The sequence below is a fragment of the Poecilia reticulata genome, chromosome 3, assembly GCF_904066995.2.
Source record: "Poecilia reticulata chromosome 3, P_reticulata-male-v2, whole genome shotgun sequence".
Taxonomy (NCBI): Eukaryota; Metazoa; Chordata; class Actinopteri; order Cyprinodontiformes; family Poeciliidae; genus Poecilia; species Poecilia reticulata.
Genome location: NC_088832.1, coordinates 23,293,779 through 23,310,691, shown reverse-complemented (window position 1 = coordinate 23,310,691; position 16,913 = coordinate 23,293,779). Strand labels below are relative to the sequence as shown.

Genomic DNA, 16,913 nt, shown 5'->3' with positions numbered 1-16,913 from the left:
TGTTTAGTGCTAAAACAAGTGAAGCTGCTCAATTGGTCGAATATCCAGAAATGTTACTCAAGAGTAACGTTACTGGAAAAGAAAACAAAAAACCTTGTTTTTTTAAAAAAGTTACTTCAACATTTAATAATATTCAGTAAATTTACATGTTTAAGTATAGTATGTACAGTGCTTATACTTTTATCTTTATGATAACATTTCTAAATTTGTATTTATTTATTGCTATGACTTTTGTCATAGCAATAAATCTTGCTATGACAAGATTTACCAATTTATCTTGGTTAACAAGATAAATTGTCCAATTAAAATAAGCCTTTATAGTTTTGTTAATCGTGATCAGTCAGTTTTACTGCCAGGATGGCGGTGCTACCTAAATAAAATGTAAACGAGTGCATGGTTTACGAAGTGACGCTGGAAGTTAAATCCTTCTAAAAGTTAATACAGAAGTATTTTTCTATTTTCATAATATTAAACCCCGGAAGCTTGTGCTAATCTCCTCGTAGCGAAGCCACGCCCGGGACTCTCCCGGTTTAAAAACAAACGCACAAGCCTCAGTGGGCTGTCTACTCTTCCGGAAGGCGGGGTGTGTTTGTTCAGTCAGCCAGCCAGAGCCGCCGCAGGCAGCAGGAGCGGGCGATGATGGAGGGGGGAAGCAGGCTTCCGTTGATGAAGTATGGATCTGTTCTGTCCCTTTTCGTGGTTCTGCTAGCCATCTGGTTCCGTTCACCGCAGAACACAGTGCTGGACGACCGGCTGGACACGGTGCTTTCGTCTCTGCTCCGGGCTGAGAGGAAAGTCGGGGTTAATGACGCCAGACCCAGAGTGGCAGTTGGTAGGTGCGGAGGGCTAGCGACACTAAGCTAGGCTGCTGGGGGTTGAAGTGGACACTGGTCATTAATAAACGCTAATCTTAAACATATAAAATACCTGACATTAAAGTCAGTTTGTTTGAAATTGCTGACACAAGTTTTACTTACAGTTTCTGTTGAATCCTAAACAGGAAATTGAGTTAAAGTACTGGTAACGGTATTATTGTAACCTGTCTAATATGTACTCCGGTTATGCGATATTTATTTAATAGTAAAATATAAATCTAGCCAGAATTCTTGAAGTATTGACCGGTGTAACACTGACAATGAGCGAAAGTTAGATGTTGAGGATTACCATATTGTGGTGGAGTGTAGTCTGTCATGCAGCGCCTTATGAAAACAATCCTCAAAATGTTCACACCCCTTGAACATTTAAAAAAAAAAAAAAAAAAAATCAAACTGAAAGTGTGGCTTAAATTTATGTGGCACTATGAAAGCGAGTCCTGAAACTAGTAGCCCCCCCATTTTTCATTTTGCTTGTTTACTGGTAGAGTTTTCTGTTTTTGTTTGAAATGTCATTGAGTGTTTGCAGCTAGTTTTCGACGTTAGCTGCGGCTGTTAGAATTTATTAGATTTAACAATGTTTATAAGATTTAACAATGTTCGGGTTCGCCATCGGAGGGCGCTCAGCACTAAATGCAACAGCGGGTGACACTCTGGCAGGCTGGAGGAGTCCGCCATTGCCAAGAGGACAGCTTGTTGCAGCGGATGTTGGGAGCGCTACTGTAACCGCTGTATTTTCTTTTGACAGGTAAGCTGAGTATTAGAAGGTATATCTTATAACACCAGTAGCCTCCGATGGGTACGGAAGGACACAACAAAGGTGCCTCAGTATAGCTGCATTACCGAGCTAGATATAAAGCCGGAGTTAGCACTAGGCTAAAGTGGCGAGGCTAACGGCTCGCGCTTGGCTAGTGCTTATGTGGGCTCGGTAGGTCGGCTAAATAGGGCCGTAAAATGCGTAAAATGTGTTCGAAACTAATGTATTGTTCGAGTTAATGAAAGTATGTTGGATGTAGATGTACAGTGATATCAGTAGAGAGCATGTGTATTTGTTGTAGCACTAAATGCAACAGCGGGTGACACTCTGGCAGGCGGGAGGAGTCCGCCATTGCCAAGAGGACAGCTTGTTGCAGCGGATGTTGGGAGCGCTACTGTAACCGCTGTATTTTCTTTTGACAGTTTTCACTGAATAATATGCTACACGCGGAGTGACTCGGCCCATCATTTCCTGCGGTGTAACATATTTTGGCGAGCCAGCCAGGAGGTGGCGCTAGTGAGTTAACACCATCACCAACCACCTTCCTTCCCAAGAGACGAACCAGAAAAAAAAAATGGAAGCAGCACAGCTTCTGCGCGATCGAGTGAGTGCAGCCTTGTGGCAGTTGGAAAGAGAGCCTCTCGAGGACGTCTGCAGGCGACTGAAGTGTTCCGGCCTGGACAGCGGAGAGCCTCAAAGTAACACCAAAAGGACACTCATCGGGTTGGCAGAGGACATGTTTGATGAGATGGAGAAAAGTGAAGAAGAGGATCAAGTGGAACAGTTTTACAAAGAAACAGCCACATACATCCAGAGACTAACTAAAGTAATGTGTCAGTCAGGAGGGGAATCCTCATTTAAAGAGTCTGTGCCACAGATGGAGCTTGAGGACACTATTCCATGCACCACTTCGGTTCAGGCAACAGATTATCCACTCAAAACCCGACCAGAGCCAAAACGAACTCTGCAAGAGGTAACATTGAGGAGGGAGTTTAAAATCTCTGGGCAGATTGGAGAGAGTGGGCAGAAGGATAAACTGTCCTACCTCAGTTTAGTACGCCAGATCGAGAATGGGATTGAAAAAGGACACTCAGAGACTGAAGTAGCTGAAGCAGTAATTAGGGCCATCAGTCAAGGAATGCCTCTAAGAGAAATGTTGGATATAAACGTGGGTTAACACTTAGCAAACTGCTCACCATACTAAAGGGACACTACAGAGTAGATAGCCCCACTGAACTTTACCATCAGCTTCTCAATATCTCCCAAGAATCCAAAGAAACTGCCCTAAATTTTGTTTTTCGTGCTATCGAGCTCAAAGAAAAACTGCTATGGAAAGCAGCAAATGAGGAGACCGATGAACTGTACAGCAGAACCACAATTCAGCGTAAGTTTCTTCGTTCCATCGAAACTGGGCTACTCAGTGACTCCATTAAGTATCAGTTGCTGCCTCTCCTAAGCAATATGACCATAACAGATGAAGAACTGATTGAGAAAGTTAACCAAGCTTCAAAGCTAGAAAATGAAAGATTGGAGAAACGAAGAAGGTCCACTGCAGTCAAGATTCCCAAGGTACAAGAGCTCCAAACAGCGTGCCAGACATCCCTGACACCGGTTCAAAGCCACCCGAAACCCATAGAATCCCCCGTTACAGTGGCGGTGAAAACAGTTAAAAATAAAGAGACTAAAACAGACACACAGCAGATCATAGAAGAACTTCGCAAAGAAATGAAAGAGATGTTTGTGGCTGCTATGGAAACCAGTCCCCACACCATGGCACCAAAACAAGACAAAAAGGCTGTAAGAAGTGCAGAGAAGAGGGAAAGGAGACAACTGTATGCACTGTTTCAAATGTGGTCGGGAGGGCCATTACTCTCGTGGATGCCGAGCACCAAGACCGTTGATGGGAAACGGGAAGGGCTACTGAGGTGGGACCAGCAGTAGTCCAGAATCCACGGTCCCATAATGAGCAGCCAAGCCCACCACCATCCTCCAATGAGATGCCAGTTACTGCCTTATCAGCTTTAACTGAAGTCCATTATCTACCCCCTCAACACAAGTCAAGGTTAGTAAGCCTGGTGGGAAACCGCTGTACTGTTAACTGTTTTATGGACAATCATCCAGTCAAAGTATTGTGGGATTCAGGGGCACAGTCCAGCATTGTAAATGAAAACTGGCGGCAGAACCACCTTCCCCACACAGTTGTCAGACCTGTGTCAGAACTGTTAGACAATGAGACGCTCACAGTGTTTGCTGCAAATGACACAACCATCCCCTACACTGGCTGGATAGAAGTTAGCTTCAGATTAGACAGTGATTGTTTCCCAACCAGTGAGTTGCAAGTGCCAATATTGGTAGCCAGTGACCCAGCCGTGGCCAGTGATCCCATCATCGGTTACAATGTTATTGAAGCTGTTGTCAACAGAAGTGAGGTAAAGATCAAGGTGGGAGAAAACAACTTGCACACTATGTAAGTAAAGCGTTTGAGATAACTGTACAAACTGCACATAATGTTGTCAGACTGGTGCAGAACAACACAAAAGACTTAGAGGCAGGTGTGGTAAGGACTGGAGTAAAGAGAGTGCCTTTGAGAGCAAATCAAGTTACCACAGTCTATGCACGGGCACATGTTACTCCACATGCTCTGGGTCAAGACATGCTCTTTTTAGCTGACATGGTTGACTCACCACCAGAGGGCGTCATATTCAGTGACGTACTGGTGCAAATTCCAGACAGAAAAGTGCCATATGTGCCCATCCCAGTGACTAACACCACAGACCACACCATTTATCTAATGAGTCGTAAAGTAATCGGACGACTTGAACCAATAAAGACTGCATATGCAGCAGACATCCAGACAAAAGTAAATGAGTGGACACAAGAGAAAAGAAAGAGTTCAAAGTTAAAGTCACTCATCCTGAATAACACACAGTCGGACAACATTCAACAGAGACCAAAGTCATGGGATCCACCAGTGGATCTTCAGCACTTGACAGAAAGTCAACAAACAACTGTGAAGAGGATGTTGCGGGAAGAATGTGAGGCATTTGCATATGACAGTGATGATGTGGGCTGCATCCCTTCCCTGGAAATGCATATAACCCTTCATGACACAAGTCCTGTAAAGAAAACCTACATGTCAGTCCCAAAACCTCTTCACAATGAAGTGAAAGAGTATCTGCAAGATTTGCTAAACAAAGGCTGGATCACACCATCAAGGTCTCCCTACTCATCACCTGTGGTGTGTGTTCGTAAGAAAGATGGTGCTCTTCGGCTTTGTTGTGACTTCAGAGAGCTGAACCGCAAGTCAGTTCCGGACCGTCATCCAATACCAAGAATCCAGGACATGCTGGATGCACTGGGTGGGAGCTCTTGGTTTTCAGTGTTAGATCAAGGCAAGGCGTACCACCAGGGTTTTTGGATCATGAGAGCCGCCCCTTAACTGCCTTCATCACGCCCTGGGGCTCTACCAATGGGTGCGCATTCCCTTTGGCCTGAGCTCTGCACCCGCTGAGTTCCAGAGGAGCATGGAACATTGTATGGCAGGTCTCAGAGACACTATTTGCCTTCCGTACTTGGACGACAACCTGGTGCACAGCAGCAATTTTGAAGAACACCTAGAGCACATCCGCCTTGTCCTCCAGCGCTACAGGGAGCATGGTGTTAAGCTGACTCCAAAGAAATGTGACCTGTTCAGGGGAAGTGTCAAGTTTTTGGGCAAGCTAGTTACAGGCCAGGGTTACACAATGGACCCAGCAGAGCTGGCCCCGGTGATGGCCTTAAAAGAAAAAACACCTGCAACCGTCGGAGAGGTACGTCAAATGCTTGGTTTTCTCTCGTATTATAGGCCTTTCATCGCCAACTTCTCCCGCATAGCCCATCCACTCTATAGCCTGCTTAGTCCTCCATCCTCTGAGAACTCTGTTTCAGTCCCAGCTGGCAAGACTAGGAAGGGGGTGATGAAAGTAGAGGCCACTTACCATCGCGGTCACCCATTCAATGGACTAGCGCCCACCAAGACATAGTGAGCCAGCTCATAGATGCACTTACCAGACCTCCTGTCCTTGGGTACCCCGACTTTACAGAGCCCTTTGTGTTACATTGTGATGCATCTCAAGTTGGGTTAGGCGCGGTTCTATACCAGCGACAGCAAGGCAAGATGAAAGTTATAGCGTATGGTTCCCGCACCTTGAGTCCAGCAGAGAAAAAGTACCACCTGCACTCTGGCAAATTAGAGTTTTTGGCAATGAAGTGGGCCATTTGTGAACGTTTCCGGGATTATCTGTACCATGCACCATCATTTGTGGTGTACACTGATAATAACCCGCTAACATATGTGCTCACTACTGCAAAGCTCAATGCCACGGGTCACAGATGGGTTGCGGAGCTGGCCAGCTATAACTTCACCATCCGCTACCGTCCAGGCAAAACCAACACAGACGCTGATGGCCTGTCGCGAATGCCGTTGGACATTGACAGTTACATGAAGAGCTGTACAACTGAAGTGGGACAGGAGGCCATAAGTGCATCTATGGAGTCTGTGGTGGTGGAGCAGAGTTACCCATGTCAAGGCATTGGTGTTATCCACGTTAGTGCTCTGAAGTTGATCAAAGATTCTAACACCAACCAGCCTCTTACACCATACGAGATCCGCACAGCCCAGGAAGCAGATGAGGTCCTGTCAAGAGTGCTCTGGTACAAGTCACAGAGTAGAAGACCAAGTAGGATCGAGGTGAAGTCTGAAGCTCCTGCAGTAGCTACATTCTTATGCAAAACAGCTTCAAGTCTAAAGACTGATGTTTTTGCTTATTCTGAGCAGAATAGCTCAAGCAAAATGAGATGATATCAACTGTCAACTGGATTGAGGTCTGGACTTTAACTGGGCCAATTTATAGTATCCACAACAGATGGTTGTGATGTTGACCATTTTTCATGTCATGCCACTTTAGAAATATGCTTTGTATTGATCTATTACAGAGAACCTCAGTGAAATTCATTAAAGCCTGTGGTTTCAGCATGGCAAAATGCAATAAAAAAAAACACCCCAATGGGTGTGAATGTATTCTCCAAGGCTCTGTGGTAGCGAAGGGAGAAGACAGATGATCACAAATGTTCAGTCACCAGATCCCAGACTGGATCCGCAGCTGGGACAGTCTGTTCTGAAGAGAGGCCTTCCCTCCTCAAACCATATGGACAGAAACTCTGTGGCTGTCATTAAGCCTCGTGGCTTTACGTCAATATTTCCCTTTATTTCCATTTATTTATTTTATTTCGAACATGATAGAAGTATAAAATCACACACATGAACAAGGAATGCAAAGGATACATATTTTTGTACTACAGTTATCTTAACATCCTTGAAAAGGAGTAGGAAGAAGTAAGAAACTTATGAACTCCTACACCATAAACTCGTATAATATTTTCAGACGGACCCTCATTATTAAATAAAAAAATAAATATAATAAACAGGTTAATTAATTTTCCATTTTATCTGGGTTTACATGTGTCTAAGTATATGGATCCATACATCCATACCCACACACTCATATGTGTTAGCCTCAGTTTACATAAACACATTAGTACTAACTCTCACCCATATCTATATCTTGTGAAAATGACCTCCTTATAGTTCCTTTTAAATTGTATTAAATTTTGTTCCATAATTTTACACCATGAATTGAAATACAAAAGCTCTTTCTTGTTGTGTGTTTACTACGAATCGTTTATGAATCACAAACACAAATTGTTGAAAAAGTTTCTTTAAAAAGAAGAACCGGGACTCCCAGCACTTTAGTTAGCAACTTAGTTTAGTTTCCTGTAAATATGTTGAAAAATGTCAGCCTGGATGTCGTGACCCAGTTCCAAAAATCCAGTTTTTAGACTTTGATCAAACTCACTTTATAATCTGTACTGGACCAACCTTTACCCTGTTTGACAGCAGACTCAGCCTGTTATCATTTCACACTGACTTTAGGTGACACGTATTGCTTCCCAATCTCATGCAGGGTAAACTAATGTCAGATTAAAAAACAATAACTTTGCGTAGGACTGAAACGATTAATCGTGATGAATTAATTAATTGTTAACTGGAGTAAACAGAGTCAACAAAGGTGATTTGCTGAAAGAAAAAACTATCCAGAGCAGTAATTGAGCCAAAACTGTAAATAAGATCAAATAAAAAAGATTTGTGAATATGTTCAACTCAAAACTCTAGTGGCATAGTTTTGACTTCATCCAGTGTAAATTATGTATAAGAAGGCTTCTATTAATCACCTTTTGCTACCTAATTATTAATAGGTTAATTGAAAATATGGTCATTAGATCAGCCCTACACTGTATTAATGTTAAAGCGCTGAACTTTTCACATTTGGACATTAGAAGTAGTTTATTTTTTGCTGCAGATGTCATTTGCAACAGGAGACCAAGTGTGCACTAACATAATTTTATGCTTTTGCATTTTAGGCAATAAAATGTTTATTTTCTTACTTCAAAAAGGAATTTAATTGTTCATTTGTATTTTTTTATGCATTTCCAATATTGTATAAAAAGGCTTAAATGAAAAGTATGTAGAATATCCCTATTTTTTTATAGATTAATCATCAAAATAATTGATTAATCAATAACTGATTTTTAGCTGCAGTCCTGGTATCATTTATATTAAGGGAAACAATATAAATTAGTCTCTGTGATATTTTTTTAAAATGTGTAACAAACTGTCATGTTTTAGCAGAAAGCAGTAGAAAACTTAGTTGTGATGAAGCAGAATGACTTTAGAATTGATATGTTAATCTAATTGAAAGATGATCTGACATTTAGGTTTTAATTAGTCTGTTCAATGTTTCATTTGCCCTCCATTGTGGCAGGTTGTAATCATTCTGACCACTGAAATCACTTTGCATTAAAGCCTCACATGCTGGGTCACATGGGTCAGCAGGAAACTGAAATCCAACCCACAACGTTTGGGTCGTAAGACGACTAACTACTCTTCCCACCGATCCACTGTCATTCATGTCGCAGCTTTTCTGTAAAACCTACAATTTGCACGACTTTGCTTTTGTTCTTCTTCTCCTCAATTTACTTCAGTGTTTTTCTCTTCTTCTGTTTTGGCCTCAGATATGGACTGTATGGCTGCTGCAGGGAGAAACGTTGGTGTGTAATTGTATTTCTTCTTCTGTGTCTCCTCCCTCCTCAGGGTTTGGTGGCTGCGTCGACCTCCTAGTAGACGGCGTGTCATTCCTAAATAAGATAGGCATCTCTCACACAGACCAGCCATTGCATTATGACTATCTGGAGAATGCTGAACAACTGGCTCAGAGCTTTGCCTACTTCTTTGCACCGGGAGCTGCTGCAGAGTAAGTAATGTTGGATGGCGAGCAGCATGTTTACAGTAAAAGTTGTGTATACTCCTTAACTGGAGAATACAGACTCTACAAAAATACCAGTTTGCTGAAAGAACAACGCTAAAAGTAGTTATTACGCCAAAACGATATAAAAATTATATATATTTTGCAAGATAAAAAAAAGATTCTTTTTCTGTTAATATGTTCAAACCATAACTAATCAAGTGGCAGTTTTAGCTTTACCTGGTTCAAATGATGTAAAAAACCAAACTCTAATTTAGCACTTTTTGCTAGCCAATCATTAATTGGTTAATCAAAAAATGATATACACTGCTCAAAAAAATAAAGGGAACACTTAAACACTTAAGTGGTGTTCCCTTTATTTTTTTTGAGCAGTATATTAATCAACAGGTCAGCTCTACAAGTCAAGCAGAAAGAGCTGAGCTTATCTCATGTTGATATTAGACATATTTTTAGCTGCATTATTTGCCACAAATGATCACTAAAGGAATTCTGTTATTACACTTTGGGGAACAAAATGTTTATTTCTTTATATAGAATGAATTTGAATGGTACGTTTATTTGCATCTTTTAATGCATTCACAATATTGTATTAAAAAGGCTTTAATTTGCACAATTTATTTCTGCGTAATTAATAACTAACATAATAATTTAGTTACAACACTAAAACTCAGCGATGTTGTGTTCCTGCAGGTTTCTCTCTGGTGTATTATAAGCCTGATGGGCCACCAGGCTTTACTTGTCCCCCACCAGGCTAAACATTGCTTAAAATGCTTTTAAAATGTTTTGCATTTTTAAAGACTTTAGAGTTGGTGTTCAGGTATTAATCTTCCAATTTTCAATAACACATAATTATCAAGTGATATTTTCGAATTTTCAGTCAACTTTAAACATTTTTTAACGCAAACACATGACGGGCTGCTGGATGAATGAATGCCTGATCGCACCAACCACTGGGCTTAGCAAGTTTTCTGGGGGAAACTTTGTTCCTGTAATATAAAACAACCAAAAAGAATAATGTTACAAACTCTTTTAAGTCTTTAGTATTGTCGTTTTACTTTCTTTTCCTGCTCCTGCAGGCGTTTTATGATTAATGAAACCCTCTTCAATGAGCTGGTGGACGGCGCCCGTGACTTACCTGGCAGCAGGTGGTCTGTAGGTGGCAATGCTCCTGTGATGGCCGGTCGCATGGCAACAGAGGGATGTGACGTGTTGTTAGGGGGAAGTTTCAGCACCGATTTCACTGAAGTTTTGTCCCAGCACATTACAGGTAATCTAGATTAAACATGACCTCTCTTTTATGCTTAATTCTCTTCTAAGTCCATGTTTGTTTTTCTTGCCAGTGGCTGGTAAAGTGATAGAAGAGCCAGACATACATCTGATCCTTGAATATTCATCTGGTGCCAGCTGGGGGACGTACACCTCACGCAGAGCAAACAGGTATATTTAACAAGTCTTTAGTGTGTTTATATTGGCGATTATCTCAGTTAACTTTGCTCACTGTCTTCAGGGCCTCATGTCAGCTGCAGGTCAATTTACTCATTCAGAAATGCAGCAACCAAAAGATTCCTCAACAAATTACCAAAACTGGAAATGCAAGACGTACCAAAGGGTTGTGCAGCTGCTGTAACTAATATGTGCCTAAATGGCTCCCCACAACCTTTTGCTTTATGTTTAAACCTCAGTGAATCTGGAAATATGTAACTTTGAGACGACGTCTCTCAATAACCAACCTGCACACTGAAGAGAGTTGTTAGCAACAATTGAAAAGTGTTGGAAAATTAAGAAAAATATGTCTGGTTCATTTTTCTGGTGGATCTCTAAGCTTTTTATTTTCTCTTTTTTTCTTTCTTAAAATCAGATCTTGTGCAGGTTTGAATTGAGATGCATGCTATAATTTTACGTCTGTTAGTAAACATCAGGTTTTCTGCTGTGAATAGCAGAGATTTTGACACTTATGTTTTATATTTTGTTGTTATTAAATCCATTTCATTGCATCTTTGTGTTTTAAGTTGAACACCTGGAAGTATTTAGGTCAGACTGGATTGTTTTTAAAAGTGCTTTGTAAGTAAACTGGACGTCGCATGTTTTGTTTGTAGATATATCATTCACAGTGACACTCATAACCCCTACTTGGACTCTTTGGAAGAATTTGCTGAGAAACTGGAAGATTTCAAACCTGATCTGGTGGTGGTGGGAGGGCTTCAGATGATGGACAACTTCCCCTTCAATTCAGGTAGAAAACATGACTTAGTTTGATGGTTAGCTGTTCAGATAATCAACTGCTTCGATTTACTAAGAATACCTGATTCAGATTTATTTGTAAAATTTGTTTCACAGACAAACTGGGTTTCAACTCCGTTGAGTTACTGGGGAAATACAGCTCTGGAAAAACCTTCTGGTTATTCCTCCAAATATTGGTTTCTGAACTCTTCCTGAATTAAAACATTAGTATTGTTGTTTCTAAATGAACATGAACTTGTTTTCTTTGCATTATTTGAGGTCTGAAAGCTCTGCATCGTCTTCATTATTCTGACCGTTTCTCATTTTCTGTAAATAAAAACTAAATTTATGCTTGTAATTTCAGAGACATGTTGTCATTAGTTCATAGAATAAAAGAGCAACGTTCATTTTACTCAAACATATACCTATAAAGAGTAAAATCAGAGAAGTGATCATTTTAAGTGGTCTCTTAATCTTTTTTCCAGAGCTGTATTTGTCATGACAGCTGAAAAAGCAGAAGTTCAAATAGCGAGAAGAACAGGTTAAACCGAACTTTCCTCTCTGAACTGGACGATTTGTACAACAAAACTAGACCCAGATCCAGTTTGACCTTTTGACTGGATTCATGTTCTTTCAGTTCATCACTTTAAACAAATTCACATCATAGTTTTTGCTTCCTTCACCTCCTCTCCTTGCTGCTTGAAGTGCCTTTGAGTCCTCCATGTTGTTTTTGTTCCAGGTGAGCGAGAGGCGGTCCTCTCCCGGCTGGCGGACCTGCTGACCTCCTCGTCGCCTCAGATCGGCATCCATTTTGAGATGGCAAGTTTTGTGGACGAGAATATAGTAGACGACCTTCTTCACCATGTCATCCCTCATGTATGTATGACTGAATATTTAAATGAATGTGTCCATGTTGGCATTTTCAAATACATTATCCAAACATGGAAATCAGAAAGGCCAGTGTGTAGAAAACACTGAGGTGGACGTTAGATTTGTTTATTTAAATCTCCTGATTTAAATCTGCAAGCAAAATAGTTTGAGTACTTTTCTCAAATGCAGACTGGAAAGAACGACGTGGAATGTGAAAATATGGAGTTTTACAACAAACGGAATGTTTTTTTATTATTTTTATCCAACAACAACCATATAACAATGATCATAGTATTACATTTTAAATATAATTTTTGTACAGCAAGTTATTTTTAGAGGCGTCAAAGGTTTTGTGACCATTTTTTATTATTTTATAAAGCTCTGATGTCATGATACAGATTTTAGAAACTTTCTGGGGGGGTTTTATATATTAAATAACAACAAATCCATTTTCAAATCCATCAGAAAAGTTTTTTTTATTTATTTATTATTAAACATTAAAGGGGCAGCATTAATCAAGTAACTATGTTGCCTTTTGGTATAAAAAAAGGTGTTTATACCAGAAACAAGTTAAAAAGAAATTTGACTCTTCTTCATTTCAACAATGCTTCTCCATCCGTTGATGCCGTTTACTGTCGTTGATAGGAGCGTTGTAGTTTGTATGATGAGATCATTCATATTTATAGTAGAGCAGAGGCGACATGAGACACTCAGTGTTTCACTGCTCTTCAAGTAAACGGGATTTTACCATTGTAAAACAAACATTACAGTTTCTTGCATCCTAAATTAGCAGTTTTGTGGATTTTCTCTTTTTGTTTTAAACCCAAACAAAAATCAGCTACATTTTATTTTACATTCACATGTTAAACTGTAGCCTTCGGTTTAATAGTTACCTAAATGAACATCAGACACGTTCCCGTCCAGAATGTCTTTTTGTTTCCACCGACTTCATTTTTTCCACTTCCACACCAAAGAGTTCTCATTAGTGGAATCTGATCTGAGTTCAGATCAGATTTCTCGTTTCTAAGCAGCCGATCACCAATCAGTAATCCCCTTTAAGCATTGATCTCAATTCTTCTTTTCCAGGCAGACTCTTTAGGCATGAATGAACAAGAACTCCCTAATCTTCTCAGCCTACTCAAAGGCTCCAACATCACGGTGCTGTCGGACCCAAACCCTCGCGTAGCGACCGTCCTCGACCAGATGAGGGAGGTTTACCGCATCCTCAACCAGCGCTACCAGGCTGCTAGCTCAGGCGGCGCCACCAGCGGCGGTAAATCGAAGGGTAAGCCTCTGACTCGCCTCCATGTCCACACTCTAGCCTTCCAGGCCATGATTGTGACACGCGGCTCTCAGTGGAAGAACACCATGTCCGCCACCGCCAAGGCCTCGCTCACGGCGAACCGTCACGTCTGCGGCTCAAACGACATCGACCTGAGAAAAGCCAGGCTCATTATGGACGACTCGTTCTCCGTCAGCCACCGCGAGGGCAGCCAGCGCATCCCGTTGCTGGAGAGCCGGCCGGTCAGCTGCTGGCATGAGGACGACTACCAGATCTGCGTGGCGCCGGTGCTGGTGTGCACTGACGTTTATCAGACTGCGGGTGGAGGGGACAACGTCTCCGCTGCCGGCTTGGTTCTGCAGATTTAAGGAGGGACACCAGATCGTCCTTTTGACTCTCGAGTCTCGGTGTGTTGCACCCGATCCTTCAGGTACTGACATGGCTGCACAGCTAACGCTATCATTAAATTTGCAGCTCTGGGCCCAAACTGAAAATAAGAAAGTCATTGTTATTGCTTCAGAGTCGGATCATACATATTTCTGTAGCTGACTCTGTTCTAACTTCCAAACGACATGCAATAGAAAATCACTAAATGTTAAATTGTAGTTTTCTTTCTAATCCAACTGGATTTTCTTTAGTTTCAGGACAATCTCACTGATTCAGTGTCATTTAATATTGAAACTTAGTAGCTACACTTTTTCCGTTTAGCTAATTTTTAACAATAAAACATTTATAAAACACTCAGTAAATGTTTCATCATCCGACTCTGGTGATTTTAATGATTTGTCCTTTCATTTCTCTGAGGCCTTAAAAAAAACTTGACACTTGTTCTGGATGAGACGAAGAGGTTTGGATGTGATCAGATGTTTTTGTTGCACCACTCGGCTTTTGTTATGGTTTTTGACCAAGATTTGCACACATAGCTTTTGTAGGATCAGTTGTATTTGTATTTCAACCTGGAGCACAGCTATGCAGTTAAGAATATGTCTTTGGCAGGATGTGATTTACAAATGCCTCACTTGCCTTTTAGCAAATAATTTATCTTGTAGAAACGTCAAGTTTTGAGTGAAAACTTGCTGGATTCAAACTTTTGATGCCTCTTCTGCTTCTCTGAGGTAAAACTCTCCCGTTTCTCGGGATTTGACGCTCCCGTTTCTCCCTGTTTATGTGAAAATTGTGCGTCGTGGTTTTTGGTATGTTTGTGTTTGGACTGTAATTTCTCTGTAGTTCAGTTGCAGTGAAATAATGCAAAAGTAATATGGAGTCACGTTTGGTTGCCAGATGTAATGACTTGTCTCTGCAGCTCTTTCAGTTTTATCCCTCCATCACTTTGTTTACTGCTTGTTTTGGACCAAATCTCTCATTACAGTTCTGGATTAAGCAGCTCAGCTTTAGTTATTTTTGAGGTTTAACGGGACATTATAATCCGTATGACTGACGACAGTGGACCATTCATAAAATATATATTTATATGTTTAGTTCTCATCTGGTATTGGATGTTCTCATCTTCTTCCTTTTTTGTTTGGGAAAATGACATTATACCTCATTACATTTATTTTGTTTTTATTTACTAATGCAACTGAATTTTAATTGAAATGAAGCCAACTCTACTATCTTCTCACTATGTAGAAATCAAACATTCCAGCTGCTGCTGTTTGTTCTCTTTCAGATTGACGTGTGTTTCATCCCTATATCTTAACATAAAGTTTCTTTTCTTGGTTAAAAATTACTACTTTTTTTTAAACCACTTTATATGTGTAACACATGATTTTTGTTACATTGTATGAGTTCAGAAATTCAGGAAAGTGTGGAAACCTCTTTAAATCTTGTGCATTTGTTTTGCTTGTAATTGGCAGGTCTGTGAGGGTAAATGAGCCTTATTCTGTTTTCACTGTTGGTGTTTGATAAAATCAGGATGTTTTTTTACAGCCTGTTTCTGTGGATTTCTGTTTGAAGTTTCTGTATTTGTCTTAAACTGTGATTTAAATGCTAGATTGGCAGTGGATGGAAACACTGCAGCATGCTCAGTGAGGGAACCGTTTGTTTGTCGCAGCACTTATCTACGCGTTGGATAAGTGGGATCATTCATGTGTGTTCTGCAGCTGTGTAACTGCTTCATGCATGTCGAGTCATTGCAGAATCATCTCTGATAAAATGCTGATCAGCAATCATTGCTTTGTTTTGTTATTAATTATTCATGACACATCACAGCTTCTTGATGATAGAGCAGCACGATGACATTTTTTATCGACTCATCCTCATGTAGCTAAATCATTTCATGCCGACTTTAACGTTAGTTTCACCATCGACTTGCTTTACCAACTCGCATCACCTTTAACCTTTGGATTAATGATAGTTCAGTACAAGATAATGACTGTATGATCATCTTGACCAGTTTCACTGTGTTTACACATTTTAAATGTAAATGTGTAATCTAATTACTTTAAAACAATCAGATGTTAATTTGTTGAAACTGTCACTGACGGTATGAGACGGATAAAGTCGAGTTCTTCTCTCAGTGTAGAAACAACCAATCAGAGCCAGAAGGCGGGTCTTAGCGCTGTTAATCACCCTCTGTGTGGCGCTTCTTCCTCTCTGCTACTCAGCTTCTTCTTGACAGCAGAATCTGTTGTGTATACTAAGCTAGTTAGCATGGCCACCGATGATGGAGGATAAACGGTTTTCCTGTAACGGTAAGTTGTTTCTCTGCTGTTAGCACACTGAGCAGTGAGTACAGGAGGGTGATTGACTGCACCATTAAGTTCCTCCTGGCTGTGATTGGTTGTTTTCGGTCGGGAGCGGTGCATTTGTTCAGACAGTAACAGCAGCTCCAGGAAGATGTTGATCTTTTCAGGTTGGCTGTCACAACATAAGGACAGTTTTAACAAATATGTGGAAACATTTATTTAAAATAAAAGTTACATACTGAAGCTTTAATTGAAATCTTTGAAGCAGCATTACATCTGCTATAATGTAAAATTATTACATCCATTGCATGTTTTTTGATATCAAATATACAGTAAAAATGTTTATCTTTTTTTAGAAATGTACTCAGGATAGATAAGAGGAAAGAAGGTAATTTTATTTATATAGCACATTTTCAGCAACAAGGCAATTCAAAAAGCTAAAGCTCAGGATTTATTAAACGACTTTCAGTCTTAACAGATTTTTAAAAGCCAAGATGCTCACTAACTTGTGACAATGACAGTTTGAAGGAACAAACACACCAGTAGATGGTGGTAATAAAAGATAACCTGGTTATATTTCTCTGCCACTTCCTCATAAAGGAATGAGATCTTAGTTTATCGACGCTGCAGCACTTTCTCTGACGTTCATTAAAATGACTTAGCTGTAAGAAGGCAACAGTGAAGCTTCACCCACTGAAGACTGAAGATGAGGTGGATGAGGCTTTTACTGTTTCGGCGCTGCCTTTACTCTGTATATGCTCCAACTACAGTGTGGAAAAGAACATCTCCACTGTTAAATAAGCTCACTGTAAAATGTTCTGCAGAGGTTGCAAGACGTCTTGCTATTTTAAGACCCAGTCTGTC

General features: G+C 40.5%; 1 protein-coding gene across 1 annotated transcript; it reads left to right on the top strand.

Moving 5' to 3' along the window:
- The first annotated feature begins 566 nt into the window (after positions 1–566).
- adpgk2 (ADP-dependent glucokinase 2) lies at positions 567–15,533 on the top strand. The gene is made up of 7 exons (XM_081605279.1): positions 567–832; positions 8,819–8,978; positions 10,067–10,257; positions 10,331–10,427; positions 11,087–11,223; positions 11,950–12,086; positions 13,167–15,533. The coding sequence occupies exons 1-7, from the start codon at positions 637–639 to the stop codon at positions 13,728–13,730; spliced, it is 1,482 nt and encodes a 493-aa protein (XP_081461405.1). The 5' UTR covers positions 567–636; the 3' UTR covers positions 13,731–15,533.
- The last annotated feature ends 1,380 nt before the right edge of the window (positions 15,534–16,913 follow it).